The sequence below is a fragment of the Conger conger genome, chromosome 6, assembly GCF_963514075.1.
Source record: "Conger conger chromosome 6, fConCon1.1, whole genome shotgun sequence".
Classification (NCBI taxonomy): Eukaryota; Metazoa; Chordata; class Actinopteri; order Anguilliformes; family Congridae; genus Conger; species Conger conger.
In genome coordinates, this window is record NC_083765.1 from 37,313,283 (window position 1) to 37,339,697 (window position 26,415).

The window sequence follows — 26,415 nt, forward strand, 5'->3', positions numbered from 1 at the left end:
AACCATGTGTTTATACATTTTGGTTGCACCATGTAGTAATTACAGCACTTTTTATACATAGCCCCCCATTTCAATGTTTGAGACAAATTAGCAATGTCAAATAAAATAGTCATGTTTTGTATTTGGTTGCATATCGGCCGGCCTGTAGCGTAGTGGTTAAGGTAAAGGACTGGGACACGCAAGGTCGGCGGTTCTAATCCCGGTGTAGCCACAATAAGATCCGCACGGCCGTTGGGCCCTTGAGCAAGGCCCTTAACCCTGCATTGCTCCAGGGGAGGATTGTCTCCTGCTTAGTCTAATCAACTGTACGTCGCTCTGGATAAGAGCGTCTGCCAAATGCCAATAATATAATAATATAATATAATATAATATAATAATATAATATAATATATCCATTGCATACCATGACTTCCTGATGTCTGTGACCACCAGAGTCTGGATATCTTATTCTAAAAGCGATACTATGACTCTCTGCATGTGAAGGGATCTTTATGGGAATTGGGGGGAGGGACTAAATTCAGCAGTAAATTATGTTGATACAATATGGAACACATTTGCTGGCTAAATAGCTTTAAGTCATCAAGGGTCCAAGGTATCAAACCAGCCTCAAACAACCGTGCTGCTACAAGATATACAGTAGATACTTCAAGGGTTGTTTCTCCTAAATAATTCTTCCATTGCGTTCAACAAGAAGATTAGTCAGGAGAAATGTCCCTTGTAGTATCTACAGCATATCTGGCAGCAGCAGGATGGTTTGAGGCTCATCTGATACCTCGGACCCTTGATGACTTAAAGCCATTTAGCCAACAAATGTGCTCCATACTGCTTTGCCGTAATTTACAGCTGAATCTAGTCCCACCCCACAGTTCCCACAGAGATCCATTCAAATGCAAAGAGATTTTTGTATCACTTGTACGACAACCTTAAATTATGATATCCAGATTCTGCTGATGTTGATAGGTCACAGACATCAAGAAGTCATGGCATGCAAACAATATGCAACCAAATACAAAACATGACTATTTTATTTGATTTGTATTTTAATTTGTCTCAAACGTTGGAATGCGGGGCTATGTATAAAAAGTACTGTAATACTACATAGTGAAACGAAAATGTATGAAAATATGGTTCAATAAAAGCTGAGAATCTGCACTTTGACCATGTATGAATTGTTTGATTACAAACAGAGGAAATAAAACATTAATAGGAAAAAGCAGAAAGAGGCAAGGTGTGTCCAAACTTTTGACTTTTGTGGAGTAAATAAGTTACCCTGTACACTGCAGTGATGGGGGCAGATGAGTTAGGTTACATTGGGGTGTTTGTGGAGTAAATGAGTTACTCTGTACACTGTAGTGATGGGGGCAGATGAGTTAGGTTACATTGGGGTGTTTGTGGAGTAAATTAGTTACTCTGTACACTGCAGTGATGGGGGCAGATGAGTTAGGTTACATTGGGGTGTTTGTGGAGTAAATTAGTTACCCTGTACACTGCAGTGATGGGGGCAGATGAGTTAGGTTACATTGGGGTGTTTGTGGAGTAAATTAGTTACCCTGTACACTGCAGTGATGGGGGCAGATGAGTTAGGTTACATTGGGGTGTTTGTGGAGTAAATTAGTTACCCTGTACACTGCAGTGATGGGGGCAGAGGAGTTGGCTTATGTTGGGATGTTTGTGGAGTAAATTACTTACCCTGTACACTGCAGTGATGGGGGCAGATTAGCTGGCTGAGACTGGGGCAGATGTACTCACCCCGGCTCACGGATCTCCCTGGTGATGCGGTAATTGCGTTCCCTAAAGAACTCGTTCTCTTTGTCAAACTCTCGCTCGTCCTCGCCGATGGTCACGTTGAAACGTTTCTCCTCAAAGTCAGGCTCCTGCTCTTTGCGTATGGTGGCTTTCTTCAAAACCTGGAGAGGAGGGGGGAGAGCCTGAACTCAGTGGATGCACAATAGAACCTCAGAGTTACTGGAAAGTGAACCAAATGCAGTCTGAAACCAGAAGTAGCGTACAGGATTACAACCAATCAACAAAAGCACTCTACTATTACTGAAGCACAGTCAAGCATTGATCCAAAACAAGTTCCACTTTCCATTGATGAGAAGAACTTCACACCAAAATTAGATGGGGTAACATCATAGCGATGACAAAGAATACAATGCAAGAAAGTCAACAGATACTGATATGAAAGTAAAAAGGAGGAACAACAAAATGAGATCATAAAAATCATGAAAGAATAATCGGCTCGCTGCTCCAGAGGGAGGGACTTGGCAGGGTTAGTAGATCGCCGCACAATAAAGCACCTCGGGCGCCTTGGAATCACGGTCACGAGCATGAGGTGAGACAGCTTGAAGAAGGCTTGTCGTTCTCCTTCGGGCCGCTGAGGGACGGGGTGTGGGCGGTGTATCTAATACTAGCTCTAATTGAATCAGACGGGGTACAATTGGCTACCAAATTGGGAGGAAAAAGGGAAAAATCCGAATAAAAGAAAATAAAAAATCATGAAAGCAATTCGCATCAGATGCCAAAGTAATAATAATCTCAAGTAATAAAGTGATTATCTTAAACTAAAGACTATAGCCCCGTAATGAAATTAGCCTATTTGAAAAGAAGGTTTTAATGATGTAAGGTGCAAATTCCTAAAACTAATGAAACTTTACAATGCTATCCCTCCTATCCCAATGCATTTGTGTCACTGAGGTCACACTGTACTTAAGGTGGCCTCTAATATTAACAGTCAGTTAACACTTCTCACACTTTCGGACCATGGCATCACACGGAGGCAGTGCAAAATGGACGCCCCCTCATTACGGTTTCCACAAGCCATTCCACATAAAGCAGGCATTCACTGTTTAAATGTCAAGACTCAGCGGCAAGTATGTAAATGAAAAAACCCATGGCAAAACTAGGCAAATTCAGTTCGACAGCCTCCAAGCCAAGCCTCCCTTAGTGGAGACTGATTTTCATCTCAAGGGGACTCACCTAAATAAATACTATTATTTAAAGACAGTAACAGTAACACTGCGGTATGCTTTTAAACAAATGGTCTGGTGATGTCCGATGTGGTCGAAATGTCACAGGTTCACATGGAAAAGTAAACACCATTATTTTTATTTCTTTATTTGGGGGGGGGGGCATGAAAGAAGTGTGCAATCTTTTCTTTTCTGATCTCAATCCAGGCTGATCTCCTTTATGTGGAGGCATCCACAGTTCTCCTTCAAACACGCAGTCACACTTTTTATTTTATTTTAATGGCATTTGGCAGATGCTCTTATCCAGAGTGATGTACAGTTGCTTAGACTGAAGACAATCCTCCTCAGGGTTAAGGGCCTTGCACCTAACAGTTTCTAATGAATTTTATTTTTTCAGAAAGCAAAAAATTATTACACTGTCTTTTTTGAAGCCAACGTTCGTAGACGTGGACGTTCTACTGCACATACATTACATGTCTCATGAGTTCATCCTAGGTGTGGCGAATGTGACCGTAACAGTCAGTGCAGGATGGGGGGACGGTACCTCTTTGGCGTGGCGGAGTCCTCTTTCCCAAGCGCTCTCCACTGGGGGGTCCAATGGTGGGGGTGGAGGGGGTAACTCCTCAACCGCGGGGCCTCCCTGGAAGAGAAAACACACTGACACTAATGCACACACACAGACTAATAACATACAAGCACACAGATACTAAAACTCACACACTAATAATATACAAGCACACATATACTAAAACTCACACACTAATAACATACAAGCACACAGATACTAACACTCACACACTAATAATATACAAGCACACATATACTAAAACTCACACACTAAAAACATACAAGCACACAGATACTAAAACTCACACACTAATAATATACAAGCACACATACACTAAAACTCACACACTAATAACATACAAGCAGATACTAAAATGCACACCAGTAACATACAAGCACACAGATACTAAAATGCACACACAAGTAACATACACAGACGCTAAAACTCACACACTAATAGCATACAAGCACACAGATACTAAAACTCACAGACTAATAGCATACAAGCACACAAATACTAACACTCACACACAAATAGCATATAAACATAAAGCTACTAATATAAACACATATAGAACAAACATAAAAACACACATGCACAAACAAGAAACAACCATATACATACAAATATACACACACACGAGGGATGCAACAGTTCATGTAAATAAACCTAACCGTTGGCCACCCATGGTTCGGTTCACTCTTTCATGTCTAGCTGTGTTTTTGAAATAGGTTAGGCACTCACTGACTTACATTTTTCATGTGAAGGTCATATTGGCCATTTCTATTTGATTTAAATGTAAATCAGGTAAAACTATTTGCACAGGTAAAGTCAAGGCAAGTGCAGCTTATAGCTGAACCACCATTCAGCAGGTGAGTTTGTGAAATCCTTGGGATCCTCCAACATGGGTTAAGTCTGCTATATGGCAGCATTAAGGATGGGAAATTGTTTGTGGTCAACACAACGTCTCTGTGCAGGCATTGCATTGTAAGCAAGTGCAGTGTATGGAAAAATACATGACAGGCCATTTAGGTCAACATCAGCCTAGTGTGACCGTTTCAGACAGGAGAAGCACAAAAAAACATAAGCGGCATCCATGTTGTAACCATTTTGATACAGTAAAATATAGCATTTTTGTGACTTTTTATTAAAATAAAAAGTATTAAAAAGTTTTATTGAAACACTACATTTCAATTTCAAGTGAAAAATATTTTTTAGAACTGACTTTAATCAAAGATTCAGATGAATGTACTCTTTCTTGTCTTGTGTAATGCAGGTTGAGTTTATGCTGCATTTTATTTTGACGGCCTACAATGTGGGCATACTTTTATTTGAAAACAACAGTGGCACTGTTGCTTTTAAAAGAAAATCTTTTTTTGTCTGTTCTAAAGCTTGTGATAATGATGTGTTCTGTGCATTTAATCAAAAACCAAAACAAACCAGTGACATCAAAAACGTGAATGACACCATGTGTTTTGTAAACCGTTGCATCCCTAATACACACACACACAATACACATACAAGTAAATTACAACACAGATGCTAATACACACACACAACATAGTAAGCAGGTAAATACTCACACATACAAGCATTCACACATAGCCACTTACAAAGACACAGACATACAAAAACCAAGTGTGTCTAATATACACACTTACAAAACTTATGCTTACAAATACAAGCAAAGATGCTTGCATAAACACACAAACTAAAACAGAGCACATACAGGGGCAGATGCAGTAATGCGGAGGAGGGTGGGGAGGGCATGGGGCGGGCGGAGCTCATACCCAGGGGTTGGAAGGCATAAGGGGGTGGGGGCCCCCTGGGGCCCCTCCGTTGGGAGAGAAAGGGTCAGGCTTGCTGATGAGAGAGTAGTTTCCCTTGTCATTCACCCCAGGGTGGATAAACCTGCAGTTCATTCCCCAAGTGCAGTTACCTGAGACAGAGGGAGAAAGATCGATGAGAGGAGGGGGGAGAAAGAGGGGGGGATGCGGGGACGGATAAGGCAGGAATGGAGGAGAGGGGAAAAGGAGAGGAGATCCGTCATTCTCAAAAGGAGCTCTTTCCCAGAAGCCTCCGATTTCAACGATGACAAATTTTAATAACATCTGACCTTTGTCGATTGTTATATGCAGATATCCAGATATGCAGAATGGCTTAAGTAACCTGATGATGACCTCTCTGGATCATAATACAATAGTCAAACTGCCATTCAAAGACACATTAAAGGTACAATAGGTTTTTGTATTAAAACATTGTTACAAGACCAGTGTAAATCCCTTCCTATAATTGAAAAAGCCTCACTGACATGCTGACTCAACCTCTGCCTGTGTTTACAGTCCTTAAATTTGGGTTTCAAAGTGTACATCAAATGTATGAAAACATTGTACAGCTGTACAACAATTAAAGCTCATTGGTTAAAAAATGGTTCTAACTGCCACAGCCAATGGCATTCTGAGGGCTTATTCTGATGGTTCCAGTCGTTGCCCAAAATGCACTCCAGACCAGAAATCACTGAAACTCTGTGTACTACTGCTTATTATCCAGGCGAAGAATATATATCTAGTTATAAAACAATACCAATTTGTTACGGGTAGCAACAAGCAAATGAGCTATAGTTAGCTTGAAGAATTTACAAATATCCACTTACGATAAAATATAGGCAATACGAACATAGCGATTGCACAAGCGTTGTGCTTCAGGTGGATATTTTTTACATACGGGAAGCTAACTCGCAATCGCCAATTTCCTTGTTATAGCAAGCTGGTATTGTTTTCTAACTAGATAAGTAATAGTATACAGTTTCAGTGATCGCTTGTCTGGAGTGCAATTTGGGCAGCTACACATTCCTTTTGCCTCTTTACGTGGTCAATCATCCGTAAACGTTCATTTCTTTCAAACTAAGTTGCAGTTGCATCATTTGTGGTAGACACTCATATCTTAGTTATATAGCCAGCTAGTTACGCAGCCAAATAACTTGCTTGCTCACAATATAGTTGGTTAGCTATAGTGAAAACTATAAATAGTGTTGTGTAGCACACCAAAGTCAAGATCTCATAAAGTCTCCTGTTCGGCAAACATTTTCTTACTAGAACACTACGAAAAGACGGCAGGCTCTGTTGCGTTCATCACTATCCGCTTTCCAAAACAGTGCACGAGAACACTGAACTGTATAATAACTATTTATATTATGCGTTATATTCATAGACTGCGGGAAGCACAAATAGTCTTGTGGTTTGAGGTTGTCTGTTGTAGCCATTCCTCTCTTGAAATTAACTATTGTACCTTTAACTGTATGCCTAATTCATAGGGCATAGAACACAATAATAGTGCAGCCAAGCCATCCTGTGAGTTCAGGGGGAAAGCATTAGTTTTCTTGGGGGAAAAAAAAAAAAAAACACAAATGTATATTTCATGGGAAATAGTGACTATTATATAATCCAACAATGCACAAAGTGACCACAATTCTGACTTCCAGTTTACAGAACGTAAATCTAGCTGTACAAACTGAGAACCCACAGCTTGCAGTGAGTATATGCTGCCCCCTGCTGTCTGAATACAGTAACAAGCCTTTAGACACTGTACTTGAATGCCAAATAAAAACATGTTTGAGCAACAAGTACATCTGCCACCTGTTTGAGCGCAGCATAGTAATATAGACTCAAAGGGAACAAAGGGAAGCACCTGCTTCCACCAGAAGTTAGCTTCCGTTCAATGGTGGTTTTTCTCCTGAGGAATACGATTTATGATTACGGTCATCTATCCCAGAAACTAAATAATTATAGAGAACCAATAATTATAGAGAAAACATCAAATAATTTCCCTGTGTTTGGAAGACCATGTTAGCTCACAATGTTCCCAACACCTACTCACAATGTTCCAAACAGCACCTGAAGCACAACTCCTACAGTTTTGCACTCAAATCTCTATTAAATCTTTATCTGGTTAATCATGACATAATTAAAATCCATCTATATATAATGCTGTGCATCTGTGAACAATTTTACAAGGAACGCTTTTGGTTGAACCTTATATAAGCCTGCCCGGTTCATAGTCTCTCGATAGCAACAGCTTCCCGACCGCACTGTCACAGGGGGGCACCATTAGCATGTCACTGTATGCTGAGATGGACGGTGACTCCGACCAAGTTTTTAAGAAAACGGAAGGAATTAGACCATGCACACACAAAGAAACGGTGAGCCAAAGCTGATCTGGAAGTAATTTCGTATTTCTTCATCATGAAAGTTGCACTGTTCGGAACATAGTGAGCTAACTCGTTGTCCGGGACACCGCAAGTCTACATCATTCCCCAGGTGAATATGGGTGGACTGTGAAAGACTGAGTCCAGTTAAAGGAGCATGCTCCTGTAGAGGTGACTGCTTTACCGGAGATTTTGCATGCTCAATTCAAATTCCGTTCTCACCACCGTCCTCTGCCCCACTTGAAAAAGGAACCAGTCTAGTCCTCCTGGAAGACTGTAGCGCCTGCAGGTTTTGAAGGCTCCTTTTCATATTAAATTTGGGACAACTGGAGCTTATTGGGCCTAGGAAACAACAAGAAGCTGTTTGGCGTACTGCGGACCTCCCGGATGAGAGAAGCCCAACAAAGTTGTGACAAAGTAAAACGGCAGACATCTGCCATCACTCAGATCTTGAACTACGCTTCCAGACAGGCAAAATATGGCCCACAGAAACTCATACTAACTCATTTGTCTGACAATGGAAAGGCCCAAAACCTGAGGAACACGAGCCTAGTCAAGACAACAAGGAAGAGGAGCCTTTTTCATATTTGTGGGCCAGCAAGTATACCAGCAAAGCCAAACACTGTGGAGCTGCACCTTCCAAGCCATTTTCACTGAGAAATTAGAAATATCTAGAAACTACTAGAAATATCTCTGTAGCTTTTTTTCTGTTAATTCTGAAGCAAAGAAAACAGCTTTTGGGATATATTAGCAAAGGCGCTTGAAATGACCGATTTTATACGACAAGAGACCTCGATATTTTACAGTGGCCCATCAGCAGTGGTCATTTCCCACATGCAGTGTGGGATTTGTGGCTGAAAAGTAAGTGCTTTACAGGCAAATAATGCACATGTGCACTATGTGAAAAAGCCAAAGGGGCACAGGTAAGTAAGGAACAGGTGAGTAAGCAAGAGTGAGGGAGTTTCAGTGAGTGACAGACAGGCACGGATGGTTTAAAGGAGAGTGGGGCAGATTAGAGGGGCACACAGGGAACTGCTTTAAAAGTGAACAGGGCACAGATGAATGACATGCAAATACTTTACAGGTGAGTAGATAAACAGTGAGTGGGGCAGAAGTGAGTAGCAGGCCTGAGTATTTGTTTTGGACAAAGCTTAGTCAAAAAAAACAAAAACAAATACTATTTGAACCCAGGTCGGGTGAGAAGATAACAGGCGAATGGGGCAGAGGTGGAGTAGGTAAATGTAAATTGCTTTTACATTCAATTCAAAATGCTTTACAATTAAAGCCTTTCTCTCACACATACTCTCACACACTCTCACACACACACTCTCTCACACACACACTCTCTCACACACACACACACACTCTCTCTCTCTCTCTCTCTCTCTCTCTCTCTCTCTCACACTCACACTCACACTCACACTCACACTCACACTCACACTCACACTCACACTCACACTCACACTCACTCACACACACACACACACACCCACCCACCCACACACACTCTCACACACACTCTCACACACTCTCTCTCACACACACACTCTCTCTCACACACTCTCTCTCACACACACTCTCTCTCTCTCTCACACTCTCTCTCTCTCACACTCTCTCTCTCTCTCACACTCTCACACACACACACACCCACACACACTCTCACACACACACTCTCTCACACACACACTCTCTCACACACACACACACACTCTCTCTCTCTCTCTCTCTCTCTCTCTCTCTCTCTCTCTCTCTCTCTCTCACACACACACACACACACACACACACACACACACACACACACACACACACACACACACACACACACACACACACACACACACACACACAAGCTCTGGAACAATTGGGGGCTCAGGGACACTTGGACACGCGATGGAACCCGCAACCTTCCGATTCCAGATGACCGCTCTCACCTCCTGAGCTCCCTGTCGAAGGCGAGGCCCTTACCCTTCATGAAGAACCTGCAGATGGGGCGCGGGCGAAGCTTCCTGTCCATGGGGTCTTTAACCTCCCCCTCCTCCAGGTCATCGTCCTGAAAGCCCACAGGAAACCCAGATTACGTCACCTTTACTTTCCCCAGAATACCTCTTCCTGTCTGGGAAGCAAGTGATATGGCAAAGAAAGACTCTTTACGCATCTCCCCAAACCATCGGCAAGAGCATATTATGATGGTGATTGGTATGACGGAACCATACTGAGCTGCAGAAAAAGTGCGAGTAGAAAGGCAAGAAGCTGCACGGGTGACAGTGAGGTCAGGATATGAAATACATTGGCAAAAAGGAAAATTACATTAATTTCAACCAACCACCTGTGGTTGTGATAGATGGAACTGACCAACAAACATAACACAATGCATTATGGATAAAAGGCAAAACAGATCATGGCATGAACCAGAACGCTGATCCATTACATTACATTATTGGCATTTGGCAGAGGCTCTTATCCAGAGCGACATACAGTTGATTAGACTAAGCAGGAGACAATCCTCCCTTGGAGCAGTGCAGGGTTAGGGGCCTTGCTCAAGGGCCCAACAGCTGTGCGGATCTTATTGTGGCTACACCTGGATTAGAACCACTGATCTTGTGTGTCTCAGTCATTTACCTTAACCACTACGCTACATCCCTGATCCCTTTCTGATTGGCTCATATCATTAACAAAACATCTGCACCCAAACAATGACTTCACTTTAACAGAGAAGCACCTCCACAACAAACAGGCCAACATCTCACTGCATGCCTGTGAGCCAAAAGGGCCTTCAATCAGAAGTGACAGGCTTGGTGTCAACCTGCCAGTGCAATTCAAAGAAAATATGATTTTGTTTAGTTCAGGGGACGCATGTGGCCACTTTTATTCCTGGTCTGGAGATTACAAACCAGGGATGTGGCCAGAGTTATCACCAAATGGGCTGTGACGGATGTCAGGAGCAGGTGGAGCCCTTAAGAATAGTCCTGTTCCTGGAGGGCAGTATGCAAGGATGGAAATTAAGCTAGCCCGCTCGCTTCTATTGCTAGTGAGTGAGTGGTTTAGATGAAGTACCAAAAAGGAAGCACTAGATGTAAAGACATCAAGTTAATCTCAAAATTGAGAATCTCACGCTAAAATAACTATATTGTGTCGTTCCACCACTTACAATTTCACAAGAGAATAAAAATGAGGTAATAAGCATGCAAAATCCCTTCGCCATAAATAACCCAAGGATCACATTTTAAGAATTTCAGAGATCGATTCATCTTGGGGTCACAAAGTCTCAAAAAGAAACATAAAATGGCACCTCCATAGCAACAAACCCTTTGGAAGGGTGGCACTGAGCGCGATAAACAAAACCAAACCTCACAGGAATTATGACTGGGAAAGAGTGCTTTGGTCATACGAGACCAAAATTACACACCATCGACATGTTTGGCAGCGAAAGAGGAATGAATGCAAGGAGATGCACCTAATAACTACTGCGAAATATGGAGGTGGGTCATTGATGCTTTGTTGCCAGTGGTCCAGGGGCACTATTTTTGGCACAATGAATTTGACAATCTACCAGAAACATTTGGCGGAAAATCTGGTTGTCTCTGCTAGGAAGCGGAGACTGGGTCTTAGGCAAGATTGTCCAAAACACATCAAAAAGTACACAGAAATGGTAAATGTTCTGGAATGACCATCTTAAGTCTTAAATCCTATAAAAACACCTGTTGTCTGAACTGAAGAGGGGGGGTCCATAAGCACAAACGCAAGGATATCAATGGCCAAGTTCTGCATTGAGGAATAATCACAAATCCCTCCAAATGTGTTCTCTAATCTTATAACTAATTATAGAATTAAACCAGGGGTGTCAAAAACCTGTTTTTTGTGGAAATACGTGTTTTATTTCAATAATATAAGACTTTGGTTTATTTCAATGAATCATTAATAAACCAAAATAAAGCTAATATCAATAACTATAATTTTACAGTATTTTCTGGGCACATTTATCCAGGGTAGCTGTATTTCTGGAGCCCACTGTACCTGGCTAATTAGCCCGCAAAAGAAAAACAAACAGGCAACGTAAAACTTAAAGCGGCAGGTCCAATACATGATGAAAGGAACATTTATCTGGTGTCTATTATCCATGTTGCATGTTGCAATGCCATAATATATCCAGGCTCCAACACTGTACCTCCAATCGGCAGCTCACACGCATACAAATACTGGCACTCACAGACACTTTCAGAATAATTTCGGCATATTACATGTTAAAAGAGAACTGATTGGACAACTGGGAGGACTGATTTCTGTCAGGTGAAGTAACACCATTTTTTCCCCCAGATTGATCATTGATCCCAGAGGGCTTCAACAGAATCAATGAGGGAAACCCATCGAATCTTCGGCCAACTGAAAAAACTGCCACCCTATCGATGTGACTGCACTGTAGACATCCTGCTGTGTTGTTGATACTGCATGCAGACTACATACCACAACAGGCCTACACTGCTAATAGTAGTAGTAGTATTTTAGATTGCTTGTTGATTAGATAGATGAGACTTGTTTTTATAATTGTAGCTAACTTTTCCAATGGCAACATTTTTCAATTTTTGTATTTTTTCAGTTGCTTCTGCAATAGAATGCTCAATGTGAAATACTAGATTATGGTCAGTGACCCAAAAATAGTGCACCTTTCCTGATCATGGACCATAATGTAGCGGACACCTCCTTACAGGAGGGATTAAATAAGATGTCAGGGAATGATGCCTCAGGCTGCAGAATTGGTCCACTCTGGAATGGCAGAAGGACAGCCCTCGGGCCCTACTCAGGTTCATTTCATGCTGGCATTTTGGAAATAATGATTCAATGCCATCAGCCGACATAATAAAATGGCAATGACAGCCAGCTTGATCTAAGGTGAGAGACGCAGATTTGACTTCTTCCCTTCGCAGGTTCTGCCTATGTACCCCCCATATCCCCCGAGTGCTCTCACTCAGATAAGTTAAAATTGTGGATTTGGCAGAGACAGGCCAAAAGGCTGGTGTCACTGCACACCAAGCGATTCGTGTCTGTGCAAGCTCTACCTGTGGACTGCGATGTGAAAACGAGTAGTGGCTCTGCGTCACGCTTTTCGGAGGAGAGCAAGTGATTGCCTTCATTCTCCTAAACTCACATTAAGCGGTTCCAACAATGAGCATGGCAGGTGAACACGACTGGGCATTGCCAACGGAGAAAAAGCTCGAAAGCGCTAATGGGGAAGCCGATGGCTACTCACGTCGATCTCTCCCTCGTCGATCTCCCCGTCGTCCTCGTCTTTCTTCTTGTCGCGGACAACAGACTCCCTCCTGCCCCTCTCCGGGGGGCGGGGCTCCTCGGGCTTCTTGGGCTGCGGCTCCTCCTGAGGGGGCAGGACCTCGGCCTTCTTCCCCTTGTCCTCTTCTTCCTCTTCGTCATCGTCCCCCTCCCCTCCCTCTCCGGCCCTGCCTCTCCCCGCCTCCTCGTCCTCCTGGGCGGGGCCGGCGGCCTCCTCGGGCGCCTCCTCTGGCACCTCCTCGTCGTAGTCCAGCTCGTGTTCGTCCAGCTCTCGTGACACGGAGGGCGACTCGTCCTTGAGGTCACTCAACACCCTCCTCTGGAGCACCTCCTCTTCCTCCTCGTCCTCCTCTTCGTCAGCCGGGGCCCGCTCTGTCGTAAGAGCCGGCGCTGCCGCCTTGGCCCCATCATCTTCGTCATCCTCTTCCAGAAGCTTCTCGTGATCCAGCTCAGAGTCGGGAGACTTGGGGCCGGTGCTGACCCTGTCCTCGTCTTCCTCCTCCTCTTCCTCATCTTCCTCCGGGAACTGGCATGCCATTCTTCCCTCCCTCAGTTCCTCATCCCTGCTCGGCTGCCCCCATTCTTCGTGTTGCTCCTCCTCATCCTCGTCCTCCTCCTCAGACACACGCTCATGGCCTGCGTCATGCAGTAGCTCCTGCTGCCGTTCCTGCCCCTGCTCAACACCTTCCCCTTCCTCCAGCTCTTCGTCTTCCAGCTCCGAGGCACCGCCCCCGCCCTCTTCCTCCTCCTCTCCGTCCTGCTCGTCGTCGTTCAGGAGTTCGCTGTCAGAGTAGCCTCTCTCCTCCTCCAGTGGGGACTGCGGGGACTGGGCAGGGCTCTCGGGGGTGTCCATTACAAATTATTCTTTAGAAACAAGAGGAGTAAGAGAGGCCCACATCAATTATGCCATTAGTTAGTATACACCTCACATCCCTCCAAAATGCCAAAACAAAAAAACTGGGCAGGACAGAAAGGACTTCACACCTTCCCCAAGGAAAATTTTAGAATATGCAAACTTTGCAAAAGCACAATTCTACTATTAATTCATATAATAATAGAAAGTCTGCCCCAATGATTTATTTTGCATTACAGTCATTTTGTATGCCTGTCTGTCTATCTGTCAACACAGTCCATTTGTTTAACAACTCTAAGACCAGAGTCAACTTCACTGAGCAAATAAAAACTAATAAAAAAAACAGCGATTTGGGGGGGCAGCCAGAGATAGGTAGCTACTGACATTAGCTTTCTATCTCTGCATAAAATTGCCAACTTCCGGCAAATACCACCGTAAATTGTTATCGAATACCTATAATGCGCGTCAAAACGTTGTTTATCTTAGGTAGGTAGCCAGCTAACTTAGCTCATGCTGTTATAAGCGATATTTAAAAATTGATATAAAAATTCTCAAAATCGTCGATATAAAAACATTTAATAAAAAAATAAAACTTGCCAGGTTAGTCCAACAGAGCGTCACCCGTCGCTCGCTGGATATTGTGAACTAGCTAGCTAGTGGATTTGCTAACGGATTACCAAGCTAGCCATTTTGCGAAATTAAAAAGGCGCACATTTCACACAATCCAATTTTATTCTTTTGAATTTGCTATGTACCACGTTGCGGCCTTACCAAGTAAACAAGTCAAAACGGGTTGTTTGTTCAGTTGCCAATCGCTAAGATAACGTTCGGCAATACAACGACGGACGTCTTGCTATGTGTTGAGCGAACTAGCAAGCTAGCAGGCCCGAACACTGCCCTTGCAATCCACCACCACGCCACCGGCGCCGTAGATGATTTCTGCAAATGCCGCAGCTTCTTGCAACATGTATCCAATCTACATAACACACTTTGATGCAAGATTCCGTTCACGAATACCGTTTTGTCAATTAGTATGTTAAGACCAAAGTTTTCTGCTCATTAATACTGATACAATTAACCCTATAAACAACCAGACTAAGCGTAGCTCAGGCTAGCAAACTAGCTACCTACTTAGCCAATACACATTTGACGCGCTAACTGGTACCTTTCCAGACTGATCGTCTTTGGAAACAGGGCCGTGATCTTAAAAACTACCCAGTCTCTGCCGGCTGAGTTTGAGAAACAACAATAAGTAATCAGATCAATGTTATTTTCTTTTTACCGGAGAGAATCAAAAACTCTGCATTACACAGTGAGAGCGGCCATTGCCTTGACGTCATCACGACACGACAGTCAGTGTCGCCTTTCGCAAGACTGTGCTTGTAAAGATGCTGTATATTTTACAAGATGATAGACTCATTTATATCTTCGTTGACTATTCAATCATACGTCGATAGTGTCACCATCGCTCTTCTGAAAAAAAAAACCGTGTGAAACGATGCAGAAGAAATTTGCTTCTTTAACAAAGGCATAAGAAGGCCATTCAATCCCTCAATTTTTGTTATTTAAATTTTGCCTGTTGTCTAGATTAGTATGCATCTTGAACAGACCAAGTATTGTATTTCTGCTGCTACTATAAATCCCAATAAACTATTGTGTACGTATACAATGTGTGAAAAAACTTTGTTTATATAAATTTCATCTTTAACTAAGTTCCACCAATTCCAGTGTCAGCACTCTTTTTTTGTTATCTGATTTATCAATGCTGTGGAGACATATAAAGTGACAAAGGTCACTACTAAAGTAATGCCGGTCTGGAACTGTATTCCAAATCAGTCTGTGGCCAGGAGTCTGTTGTAGTTGCGTAAAAATTTTGCGATAGCATTACATTACATTACATTACATTAATGGCATTTGGCAGAAGCTCTTATCCAGAGCGATGTACAACAAAGTGCAAAGTGCATACCTATAACCATAAGTGCGCTGAAAGACCCTAGAGAAAAGTATAATTTCAACTAATACCGCAACACGCAAATGTATGAATAAACAGCTTGCCAAGGAGTTACCTTGCAAAGGTATCATCCTAATGACACAATTAAATAACACAGGTAAAGACAACAGTTAAGGTTTACAGGGAGGTAGGAGGGGACGGGGAGAGGTTCAGCTTGAAGAGGTGTGTCTTCAGTCTGCGCTTGAAAGTGGCAAGAGATTCTGCTGTTCTGACCTCCATGGGGGGTTCGTTCTACCACCATGGAGCCAGAACAGACAGTAGTTGTGAGCGGGAGGTGGAAGTTCACAGAAGGGGAGGTGCCAAGCGTCCTGTAGTGGCCGAATGAAGAGGTCTGGCAGGCATGTAGGGTCTGATGATCTTTTGGAGGTAAGCTGGGGCTGACCCCTTAACTGCTTGGAAGACTAGCACCAATATTGTGAATTTGATGCAAGCCATGACAGGCAGCCAGTGGAGGGAAGTAAGCAGGGGAGTGACATGGGAGTGTTTGGGAAGGTTGAAGACCAGACGAGCTGCTGCATTCTAGATAAGTTGGAGGGGTCTGACGATGGATGCTGGGAGGCCAGCCAGTAGTCCAGGCAGGACAAAACCATTGCTTGGACCAGGAGCTGGGTCGAGTAGGGGGTGAGAAAGGGGCAGATTCTCTGGATGTTGTATAGGAGGAACCTGCATGACCGGGTCACTGCTGCAATGTTCTCGGAAAGGGACAGCCTGTTGTCCATCACCACGCCAAGGTTCCTCGCACAAGGTAATGGCGCCAGTGAGGTATCCCCTAGGGAAATGGAGAGATCTAGATGGGGAGAGGTAAGAGCAGGAATGAAGATCATTTCAGTCTTACCTGGGTTGAGCTTTAGATGGTGGTTGTCCATCCAGCTCTGGATGGCACTCAGGCAAGCAGAGATGCGGGCTGAAACCTGCCTGTCAGAAATGAATGAGAAGAAGAGTTGGGGTAGCGGTGGTAGGATACATTACATTACATTATTGGCATTTGGCAGACGCTCTTATCCAGAGCGACGTACAACAAAGTGCATACCCATAACCAGGGATAAGTTCGCTGAAAGACCCTAGAGGGAAGTACAAGGAAGTACAAGGAAGTACAAGTACAAGGATAGACCATGAGCAGTGATAACAGGGCCAAGGGATCTAGTGTAAAGAGAGAAAGGAAGCGGGCCCAATACTGAGCCCTGGGGAACTCCTGTAGCAAGGGGCTGAGGTGTCAGTACTGTACCAGCCCAGGCAACCTGGAAGGAGCGACCAGAGAGGGAGGACTTGATCCAGTTCAGGTTGATCCCCCGTTGCTGACAGGAAGGACAGGAGGATGGAGTGATCCACAGTATCAAAGGCAGCAGAGAGATTACATTACATTACATTAATGGCATTTGACAGATGCTCTTATCCAGAGCAACATACAGTTGATTCGATTAAGCAGGAGACAATCCTACCCTGGAGCAATGCAGGGTTAAGGGCCTTGCCCAAGGGCCAAAAGGCTGTGCAGATCACATTGTGGCTACACCAGGGATCGAACCGCCAACCTTGCGGGTCCCAGACATTTACCTTAACCACTATGCTACAGGGCGCCCTAGAAGAATTTAGAAGAATCAGGACAGAGGAGAGGGAGGCTGCTTGTGCAGCATGGAGTGATTCACTGACGGAGAGGGGTGTGGTCTCCGTCGAGTGGCCAGGTTTGAAGCCAGACTGACGGGGGTCTAGCAGGTTGTTCTTAGAAAAGAAAGAAGAAAGTTGATTAGAAGCAGCTTGTTTCATTGTTTTAGATAGAAAAGGAAGAAGAGATACCGGGCGGTAGTTCTGGATGATAGAGGGGTCCAAGGTAAGCTTTTTTAGTAGCAGGGTGATGTGGGCCCTCTTGAAGGATGATGGAAAATAGCCAGAAGACAAGGAGGAGTTCACAAGGGAGGTGACAAATTGGTGGATGTCAGGTGTGATTGTTTGGTGGAGAGAAGAAGGGATAGGGTCAAGGGCACAGGTTCTAGGGCGTTGGGAGAGCAGAAGTTGAGAAACATCAGAGTCCGTAAGCGGAGAGAAAGTGGAAAAGGAAGGGATGGGCCTAGAGGGGGGAGGGGCACAGAGAGGGGGGCGGTGCTTGCGAAGGATCTGGGGATGTCTGTGATCTTCTCAATGGATGACCAAGCTAGCCATTCTGCCAAATTAAAAAGGCACACATTTCACACTATCCAATTTTATTATTTTGAATTTGCTATGTACCACGTTGCGGCCTTACCAAGTAAACAAGTCAAAACGGGTTGTTTGTTCAGTTGCCAATCGCTAAGATAACGTTTGGCAATACAACGATGATCATCATAGCTCAGGCTAGTAAACTAGCTACCTACTTAGCCAATACACATTTGACAAGCTAAGGTACCTTTCCAGACTGATCTTCTTTGGAAGGGCCGTGATCTTAAAAACGACCCAGTCTCTCATCAAAATAATCTGCAAAGTCATCAGTAGCAAAGGAGGACTGAGGTGGAGGAGGAGGCATGCTGAGGAGAGAGGAAAAAATAGAGAACAGTTTCCGGGGGAAGTGGAGTTGTGAATTTGTGTTTTATAATATTTTTTATAATATTTTACCTTGGTGGCAGTGACAGCAGAAGAGAATGCCGCCAGGAGAAATTGGTTGGTTGTGAGGTCTGATGGGTCTCTGGATTTTCCCCACTTCCTCTCAGTTGCGCGGAAGCTGGCCCTGGAGGTACGTAGGGTGTCTGACATCCAAGGACTGGGAGCTGATGTGCGAGGTGACCTTGAGACAAGGGGACAGAGAGAGTCAAAGGCAGAGGAGAGAGATGAACGCAGGGTGGCTGATGCAGAGTCAGTGGGGAGTTTGGAGAAGGATTCAAGAAGGGGGAAAGAGGCTGTGACAGTGGTGGCAAAGGAAGAGGCTGAGAGGGAGTTGAGGTTACGGTGGGCTGAGGAAGTGGGGGTAGGAGGATGGGAGGGAGGTTGGGGAGAAAGGGGGAGGGAGAATGAGATGAAATGGTGATCAGATGTATGCAGAGGGGTAACCGTGAAATTTAAGCATGAGCAGTTCCTCAAGAAGACAAGATCTAGGATGTTGCCCGCCTTGTGGGTTGGAGGAGTGTTGCAGGGAGAAGTCAAAGGAGTGGAGTAGTGGTAGGAAGGCAGCAGCCTGGGAGGCTTCAAGGTGGATATTGAAGTCTCCGAGGAGAACCAGTGGGGTGCCATCCTCAGGGAAGGAGCTGAGAAGGGTGTCTAGTTCATCATTACACAGAGAGGAAAGGTTCAGACTGCAGGATAACCCCACTCTTATCATGGAAAATGATCCTACACCTACTCATGAAGTCAAGAAGTGCGTGTCTGAGTATGTTTTTTCTTCATAATTTTGATATAAGGAACTAGTAACGACGTTGGTGTGTGAGTACGTGTGTGAATGGGTGAATGAGAGGCATCTATTGTACAGTGCTTCACATGAATTCCTTGTCTATACAGATGACCTGGTTCTGCTGTCACCCACAGAACATGGACTACAGCAAAGCCTGGCTGTGATAGAGAAACAGTGTCAAACCTGGGAAGTTCACTTGACAATGAATATGACAAAGACAAAAATGACTATAGTCCAAAGAAGTTCTAGATTTCAGGGAAACAAATACAGGTTCAAAATACGAAAAAAAAACGAACAAAAAAAACTATAGAGCACAATAATAAATGATAGTTTACACAACAATTTAGGTTTTATTAACTGAACTTAAATTAACTGAAGGAGAAAGCCTGCAGGCCATTCTACGCCATAAAGAAAAATATCCAAATTATACTGCCTGTCAAAATTTGGCTTAAAATATTCCAATGAGTCATTCAGCCAATTGCATTATATGGCAGTGAAGTGTGGGGTCTGCTCACAGAGCAAGATTTTGCAAAATGGGACAAGCACCCCATAGAAACCCTGCAGGCAGAACTTCATGTCCAGAGGAATGCACCAAACAATGCATGTAGGGCAGAATTATGCCAATACCCATTATTGATTAACATAAAAAATGGCAGTTACATTTTGGATACAAGAGTCCCCTCAGCCAGTCTTGAGGCTTAGTTCATTAACCCCTCCTAACACAAAGCAGCCTCAAGCCTCAACGCCACAGAAATAATTTGAACAAATTATAGCAAAAAATAAACAAAATTACATCACCTAGCGGGACAAAATTTGAGAAAATTAGAGTGCTATCCGACCCTAAGCAGAGTATACTGTGGCAGATTATGTGACCACAGTGAAAGAAATAAAAGCAAGGAACACACTGACAAAATATAGAGTCAGTGAACACAACCTGGCCATTGAGACAGGTAGACACCGACAGACCTGGCTGCCCAGAGAGAACAGGTTGTGCTCACTCTGTGACTTTCAAGAGGTGGAGACAGAGCTTAATTTCCTCACAACATGTAAAAAATATAACGAGACAAGGTCACTGTATTTCCCATAAAATAATTTGACATGCTCTCAGTTAGAGGCTACCATTCCTTTAGCAGAACACATTGCCACTTTCCACTAACCGAGGGACAGTGAGTAACAATGATGGCAAAAAGAAAAATAAAGAAAGATTTATTATACAATAGTTATGTGTTGTAGATGTAGAATTTGATTTATTTCTCCTGTATGTTTATTGTTATTCAATTTGTTATTGCCTATTTGTTATGTTAAGGCACATAACAGCTTTGAAATTCACGGTTGAGATATTAACGGATGCAACTTAACCCACAGAACAAACATGAAACTCACTTTAGCTTATGTTAACCACAGACCTTATTTTCGGCAGACATTGCTCCTGATGAGCTGATTGTTGCCTTGCATGGCAGCCAATCGCCGTTGGTGTGTGAGTGTGTACGTGAATGGGTGAATGAGAAGCATCAATTATACAGTGCTTTGGATAAAGCCGCTATATAAATGCAGACCTAAATTGATTTAAATTGAAATCACTATGGGAAAAAACATGGGAAATCTATCTAGGAGACCGATGGCTCAAAAATGCCAACTCACTTCTGGATGTTATGACTAACTGTGGTACTCTATTGTATTCCAGGTAGCTAGCTAGACACGGGGCAATATATGCATTCACAACACGTACTTATATTGGGCTATGTGATATCACAGAAATAAATATTTGCATGCATGTATGATACTATGTAAAGTCACATAAATCAGAGAACAAAGTTTGCGGCCAGTTCAGTATAAAAGGGGCTTCCAGTCCTGGCTCTTAAGTCAGTCTTTTCTCCTGTTTGCAAAGAACACTGCCTTCCTCATAACACATGAGCATTCTTCAAGATCCGGCTGTTCTCTTTGGAGTAGCCGACAATACAACGCATATACTTCCTGTACCAATTCCTGCCGCTAGATGGGGGTAAATAGATGTTGAAGGTGCCATCCCGATTTTATTGCCCAGGTAAGAAATGACTGCCCCTTTTTATCTCCTGCTGTACCGCCGTCCATGTTTAGCTCGTTCATGTGACCGCTAGATGCGCCAACTACTTATTTAAATACAATCACACTCAAAAGATACCGGAGTCCAAAAAAACTGATATAGATGATTTAATCACATTGCAGTCAATTACGTAAAAGATGCAATAAAGATCTAACCTGATCATGTTTTCTGGTCTCTCTTATTCCATCACGGAAATAGATTGCACAGACAATCTGAAGAGGACTGCGAAATAAGTAACTAAATAGGACTATGTTTTTTGTCATCCGTTAATGTGCTAGACAACAAGGCTATGAAATAAGGTTTGCGAATGTTTTAACGGAACATGTTGGGATTTGTAGAGCTACCGCGCTTCCCTAATAGGCCTATTAGCAACGTACGTTTTATTTGAAAGTGTGATAAATCGTGATGTATCATTTCAGTGGCAAAAGTGACACTGACGTGAAAGAACATCCGATCATACAGCTATTTGGCTATTATTATAATGTATATATTAATAAACTGAAGCATTAATTTTGTGTATAATATTGAACACATATGAAACCATGACCATCACAGTATTTCAACGTGAAGGAAAGTGACATTAAAATTACACAAGAAAACTAAAGTAGTCATTTGTGATCCCCTCCACGTGTTCCCAGTGAAAGCACTCCAGCATTAATGTTTTCAGCTGTTTCAGCTCAGGGAAGGCTGCAGAGCAGTGGCGACGATAACACGAGACGGACGCCCTGAGCGGGCTACGGCTATCAAGTCTGGGACACTGCTCGAGCTGCAGGTGTCAAACACGCGCACTTAAGGGCTTTCCGTGTGCGCAAGTACTTGGTATGACGATGAATAAGGTATAGCAATTAATATGTTGAGAGAAACAGCGAATTAATTAAGGCAATCTACGAGTGGTCCTTTCATTCGGAGTTATCTGTTTTTGAGCCAAAAAGGATATTTTAGGTAGGTACGATTGTTTCCCTTAACTATGCCATAATTAAGTTTTAAAAAATATATATAATTAATTAGACTAGACTATGTTGTATAGAAATATAAAGTATCTGATGTATAGGTATATTAGCAAATGTGTAAGGCATTCCTTCGAAGGTACACTTTCATTTTTATTGTTGATTCAATTGGAGAATTTGAGTTAGACCTTCAGAATGAGGGGAACCAGCATACAATAAGTTAGTTGCTTCAATTGTTCAAGCATATACTACTACAACCATGGGAATATATTTTATGAAATCTAAATTAATGACTGGTTATGCGCATGCCACATTTTTATTTTGAGATTGTGTCTCATCCTGTGAGTAGCCTTATGTCTTATGCCGACGGTAGTCATGAAATGCGTGTGTTTTCATATGATTTTGTGTTATTCTCAGTGGCTTAGAAATGAGAAGAAATCGTGATTTGTTAGCCAGCTCTGTAAGCGTTTTGAGCAACAGGTTTCGTTGATTTGCGTGTATAATTATTACAATAATTTAAACGCATTGCTATATTTGGGAAAAAAATATAGTTGTAGCCTAATTATTATTTGGCTTAGGCAACCCATGCACGAACACACACGCCCGCTCGCACACAGACGCACAGTTACGCACATGAAAGCGCGCGTCTCATTCTCTTCTATTTTAATTCTTAATCTCGTTCTGATAAACTCAGTCAGGAAATTTAAAATTTCTGACTGGGCACAGCTTCATATCACATACCGCACACGGCATTGAGGCGCTTCTTCATTATATAAAAAGCTCGTAATCAGTTTCACCATCATCGGACAGGGGTCTACAGCAGCTTGAAATATAATATTCGCTCACAGAAAACCGATGTGTTCTGCGTTCTTCAAAAAATTAAATACATATACTTCCCCACGATAAACCCATATAATTAAATTTACTTGGCTAAGCACAACCTCCTCCACGAAATTAATTCAAATATTCAGATAGGCTGTATCTGTCAACGTTATGAAATATCACAATATTTCTATTGCTTTACTTTAAAGTAATTAAAGCAATTTCCCAACGTCGTCCTCCTGTACTCCACCCCATTTATGTCACATTCTTAACATCAAAGCACATGGGAATTTACAGCTGACATACAATCAAAAATAATACTGAATAACATTACTGCAATAAATTATTCAACAAAGTAACAGTAATTAACTAGTAATACAGCCGAGAAAAAGGGCAAAAGGGTTACTGATTAATCCCAGGTACTGATTAATGAGTCACTCAGTGTCACCTCAGTTTGTGACATGCGTTGACATTTTGGGCAACCAAAGCTACACTGTTTTGCTTTTCCTTTAATAAAAATGTGAGTTGAAGCTAATATGTATACATCTGATGTACAGTATTACTTTACTTGCAGGAATTGCCTTGTAATTCTCATAGCCAGTAAGAAGCGCAGCTCTGTTTCCACTGCTCCCTGACTGCAGTGGGGGCAGAGCTTATCCTCCACGGGCAGCCGGGTCTGTCATGCCCGCTCTTCTGCCTCTGCTCACTGAATCTGTGCATTGTCAAAATCTTCTTTACCATGGTCAGATAGTTTGCCACGGTGTACTGTTTTTAAGGTCAGAGAGCATTTGTTAAATTTGTTGTAATTTGTTGTAATGTGGTTGACTCTAATTGATTCAATTTTGATGTTGTGCTCCTGAGGTTGTAAAGTGTTAAAGGGTGTTAGTGAAGTAAGCCTCAGGACCGGCTGGGTGCTGGATGAGGGGACATAGCAGACTCTCTCACTCTCTCACTCCCTCACTCTCTCACTCTCTCACTCCCTCTCTCAATCACATTTACAGGCAAAAGTGGAACACGTTCTTAGAAAAATTAGTCTATCTATAGCGAGGACAGAATAATTGGCTCTATATACAGCGTCAATACTAAACCCATGAATGAGAAGAAAGTAAACACAAACACCCCGCTAATTGAGTATACCCTGGGCTACACCCCTGATGGCATGTTTCCTGTGTGTAATGATGCACTTCTGCGTAAACAGGAAATTGGCATACTATTTGAGCCAAATGTGGAAGCATTGCGTGCCTAGAGGCAGTTGTATTGTGATCTCAGGTCCCTGTGTTCAAAATAAACAACTATTCATGTGGGCTGTAAGTGACCCTGAATGAGCCAGAAGCAAGAGTAATACAGTTAGGCTACTTCAATTTGGCCTTTTTATTAAAGGAAAAGCAAAACAGTGTATCTTTGTGCATCAAAATGTAGTATTGGCTACTTCAATTTGAATAGGCCATTCAATAGCATTTGGGGAAATTAGGCAGAATGTACACTCACTGGGCCTCATTTATCAATATTTTCTGAAATCCGTATGCAAATGTATGTGTGATTGGAACCAAGAGAAAAGATTCCATTGGACGCATCTTTTTTTTTTCCATATCGATGTGTGTATGTTGATAAATACATATTAATTGTACATCAAAGGCGCGTTCACAAAATATGTGATTAGCAAAGTTGACTCCCCTAAAATACCATATGAGGATCTTGGAATTTCGGCTATTTAAAGTGATAGCGAAAACAGGATAAAAAAAGCTTCTCTGAAGCGAAGATTGAAGTTCTGTTAGAGGAAATATAAGCCAAAAACATATTTTATTCCATAGGGTAAGCAGTGAATTGCCAGAGCTATAGCCTAGCTGTTATAAACTTTCTCAACTAACACGCTGTGTTTGACATTAAACGGGAGGCAAAAAGGGTGGCATTTTCCTCCCCACAGTGAAGCCTGGAAGCCAGGTTCAGCTCATCCAACCACAGATTATGTGTAGGCTACATATTACTACATATCTGTATCTATGTTACTGAGCTAGCTAGTTTGCTGAACCCATCACGATTACTTTTCTATTTCTACAAGCTGCTGCCTTCCAGGCTTCTCTGAGGGAAGGAAAGTACCTTGGGCTGGAGGAATGCTTTGGCAAATTATAGGAGAGACGTCGCTATCTGGAATCCCACTGTGGGTGACAGCAGCAATAGTCGATATATTTTCCCTGTCCTTGCAGAGAACCAGAAGGAGGTGTCTGTCACAAGCCTCACACAAAGTGGTTATGTGGCCATGCAGCAAATCTTCTAATAAAGCAGTTAATGTAATGCAAATAAAGGTCAGCCATAGCAATGAAGCCTAATGCTGCATTCATGTCATATCAAAATGACTGAATTACCACCTTCCGATTGGGAAAAACAGTGCAGGTCTACCTCTGAAATTAAACGTGAGGCAAAAAACAAAGCTTGTAAACAAATGAAGTGCATCAGTCAGCAAAGAAATCATCTCAGTTGTTGACAATGCACTCTTTCCAATGTAGGCTATGTCATAGAAGACTGTCCCTAAATCTTCTAATAAAGAAATATGAAGATGTAATGTTAAGAGAGGCCAGCCACAGAAACAGAAACAGTCTAAGCTATCACGACGCAATATTTATAGCAATATTTTTAGCAATATTTTTATGGAATTTATATTTATATTTATATTTATAGCTCCACTTAAGCATTAATTAATCAGGATTACCGGAATGAAACATCACCCATTTTCATGTTGAATCCCGTTGCGTTTTCATATGATATGAATTATAATATTCAATTAGCTTATTAAAATAATTTGCCAATCTAAATCAAAATAAAATATGAATAAAAGCACAAAGCAAGCATTACAACTGCGTGCTTTAATTTCCGCACATAATACGAACAGCTGAGACCACTCATTCTTTCGGCTCCTACGAAAAAACTGACATCCGAAAACTTTTAACTTTGATTTGTGCATTTCTGATGGATATACAGTCAATTGCATTTGGCTCACATTTGATAAATGAGGTCCACTGAGCACTTTATTAGGTGGACCTGTTCACCAGCTTGTTAATGCAAATATTTAATCAGCCAATCTTGAGGCAGCAACCAAATGCATAAAAGCATACAGACATGGTCAAGAGGTTCAGCTGTTTTTTAGACCAAATGTCTGAATGGGGAAGTAATATGATCTAAGTGACTTTGACTGTGGAAAGATTGTTGGTGCCAGACAGGGTGGTTTGAATATTTCAGAAACTGCTGATCTCCTAAAGATTGCAGACAATGATGCAAAAAACAAAAAACATCCAGTGAGGAGCAGATCTTCAGGCAAAAACACCATG

General features: G+C 42.5%; 1 protein-coding gene across 6 annotated transcripts in view; it reads right to left on the reverse strand.

The window, feature by feature from the left end:
* Window positions 1-15,258, reverse strand: part of zc3h18 (zinc finger CCCH-type containing 18) — a 49,554-nt gene extending 34,296 nt beyond the window's left edge. Inside the window, exons 1-6 of one of the 6 annotated variants that reach the window (XM_061246243.1) lie at window positions 15,043-15,233; window positions 12,987-13,888; window positions 9,707-9,791; window positions 5,328-5,476; window positions 3,514-3,609; window positions 1,750-1,907 (exon numbers count right to left, since the gene is read on the reverse strand). In XM_061246243.1, the coding sequence (XP_061102227.1) occupies window positions 1,750-1,907; window positions 3,514-3,609; window positions 5,328-5,476; window positions 9,707-9,791; window positions 12,987-13,877 (1,379 nt within the window). In that variant the 5' untranslated portion in view covers window positions 13,878-13,888; window positions 15,043-15,233. The other 5 variants (XM_061246242.1, XM_061246239.1, XM_061246240.1 and 2 more) reach the window with 5 other exon arrangements.
* Between the last annotated feature and the right edge of the window lie 11,157 nt (window positions 15,259-26,415).